We start from the raw sequence: 1,931 nt of genomic DNA on the forward strand, positions 1-1,931 counted from the left end.
AAAACTGACCTTAGCAATTTCAAAGAATAAAAGTTTAATGACGACCTCTTGTGTTTTTTTTAGTCAGAACTCTGACTTTGGCGCCTCCTAGTGGCTGAATTAGGCAGAAAGTAGCGCAAGAAATAAAGCCAAAGGTTTCACCATTTCCACCTTTAAATAGACAGTTATACTGAGAGTCCATGTTTGCTTTAAATAGCAGAGATAATTTATTTAATTTTAAACCTTAATAGATTAAACTTTTATGTGAAATGGCTGCAGAGTAAACTCTTCTTCTAACAATTGATAAACTATTTATACACAGCATGGTCAATAACTAATATCCTCTGTCCATGGAAACATCTCCCTGCTGTCTTACCTGCATGGTCTCTGTGTCCTCCTTGGCGTAGTGGGACTCTGTGGTTTTAGCAAAAGGAAAGACGTCCTCAGTGATCATGGTGACCCTGGTTGGGTTGGAGTCCTCATCATAGAACTGAGTGGGCTCAGGCTGATACTCTGAAAAAAGATTTCAGACATTAAATCGTTAAACTTCACAGATAATTTTGCATGTTTGATCTGCTGCTGGGTGATCAAGACTAGTTGGAGTCCTACCAGGATGATGGGAGCCTCTCCTGTCATAGTGGTCGAATGCAGACGACTCTTCATAGACGTGTTTCTCCGTCTCTCCTGCATGGATAAACAGGTAAATAATGGATGTCAGATTCAAGATACTTGTTGAAAGAGAGAAAAAAGACACAAGTGCATAATCATGACATTCATGTACAACTTAAATTTGTTTATTTAAGGTTATAGATTCCTTAAATCATTTATGAACAGTTTTTTTTGTCTATCTGCAAAATCATATCTCAGAAAAAACCAGATCATAATTCACAATAAAGCATTTTCTTAGTTATGAATCCAACAAAGATAGTATATCTTTATATATTAATTCTAGTTTTTTTATTCACTATTTAGTTATTAAATTATTTATTTTTTTTATGTATTTTATACTTATAAATGTCACAGTTTTCAAATTCATCTTTTTCTGATTGAGTTTTAACATTCTTATTTAGAAAGCATTTTAAAGATAACAAAAAGAAAAAGATAAATAAAATAAGAATACGTATAATTTGAAAAAATTAAATAAAAAAACTTAAAATAAAAAAAAAAACAGAAAACATTGAATCTAAGAAAATTGCAAAGTCTCTCAAAAGTTTTTTTTATTGAGCAATTTAAAGTTTAATTTCTGGATTAATTAACAAATTACAGCAGTAAATATAAGTGTCAAATTTCAAACCTAAGCCCTCAATTTGTGGCTGTTTTCAAAAACTTTCCAGGCCTTGAAAATAATTTTTTTTTATATTAAAACACTTTTGAGGATTTTTTAAGACCCGAAACCTGTTGTTCTCTACCTAATTTGCTCAGAAACAGTTTTTAATTCACTTCAAAAATGTTTCTAAGCTCTTTCAGGAATTTAAATTATTTATTTTGTCTTTTGATCGTGTTAGTTTGGTTTTAATAGCTGATTGTTGATGTAAAACAACAGACTGCAGCAGCAGGAGCTTCAACCTTTACTTCAACCTGAACATGGAGCCTTTCTGACCTGAGTGGTATCCCGAGTATTCCTCTTGGCACAGAGATGAGACGGCACACAGCACCAACACCAGAAGCCCTGAGAAAAGGGAAACCTGATGGAAACACAGATAGTTTCATAACTCAAAACTGCTTCGGAATTTTCATCTGGAATAGAAAGATAATTACTTTAGCAAATAGAATTTGGGTGAGATGTTTTAAAACGGAGAACATCCATACAGATCTCTCTAGAAAATACTTGGAGCACACTGCAAATTGTTCCGCTCAAATGAGCAAGACCCAAACTTTAGAAAAACGTTATTTTCTGCCTTTCAAAGCAGCTTTGGTTGATACATTTTAAATGCTGGAGATTGGCCTGTTTT

General features: G+C 33.1%; 1 protein-coding gene across 1 annotated transcript in view; it reads right to left on the reverse strand.

Moving 5' to 3' along the window:
- Window positions 1-1,931, reverse strand: part of LOC107081913 (collagen alpha-1(I) chain-like) — a 36,621-nt gene that overhangs the window by 31,741 nt on the left and 2,949 nt on the right. Inside the window, exons 2-4 of the mRNA XM_015370312.1 lie at window positions 1,580-1,664; window positions 589-663; window positions 356-492 (exon numbers count right to left, since the gene is read on the reverse strand). Coding sequence (XP_015225798.1) covers window positions 356-492; window positions 589-663; window positions 1,580-1,664 — 297 coding nt within the window. The remainder of the gene's footprint in view (window positions 1-355; window positions 493-588; window positions 664-1,579; window positions 1,665-1,931) is intronic.

This window comes from Cyprinodon variegatus, unplaced genomic scaffold (genome assembly GCF_000732505.1).
Source record: "Cyprinodon variegatus isolate N-32 unplaced genomic scaffold, C_variegatus-1.0 Scaffold0, whole genome shotgun sequence".
Lineage (NCBI taxonomy): Eukaryota > Metazoa > Chordata > Actinopteri > Cyprinodontiformes > Cyprinodontidae > Cyprinodon > Cyprinodon variegatus.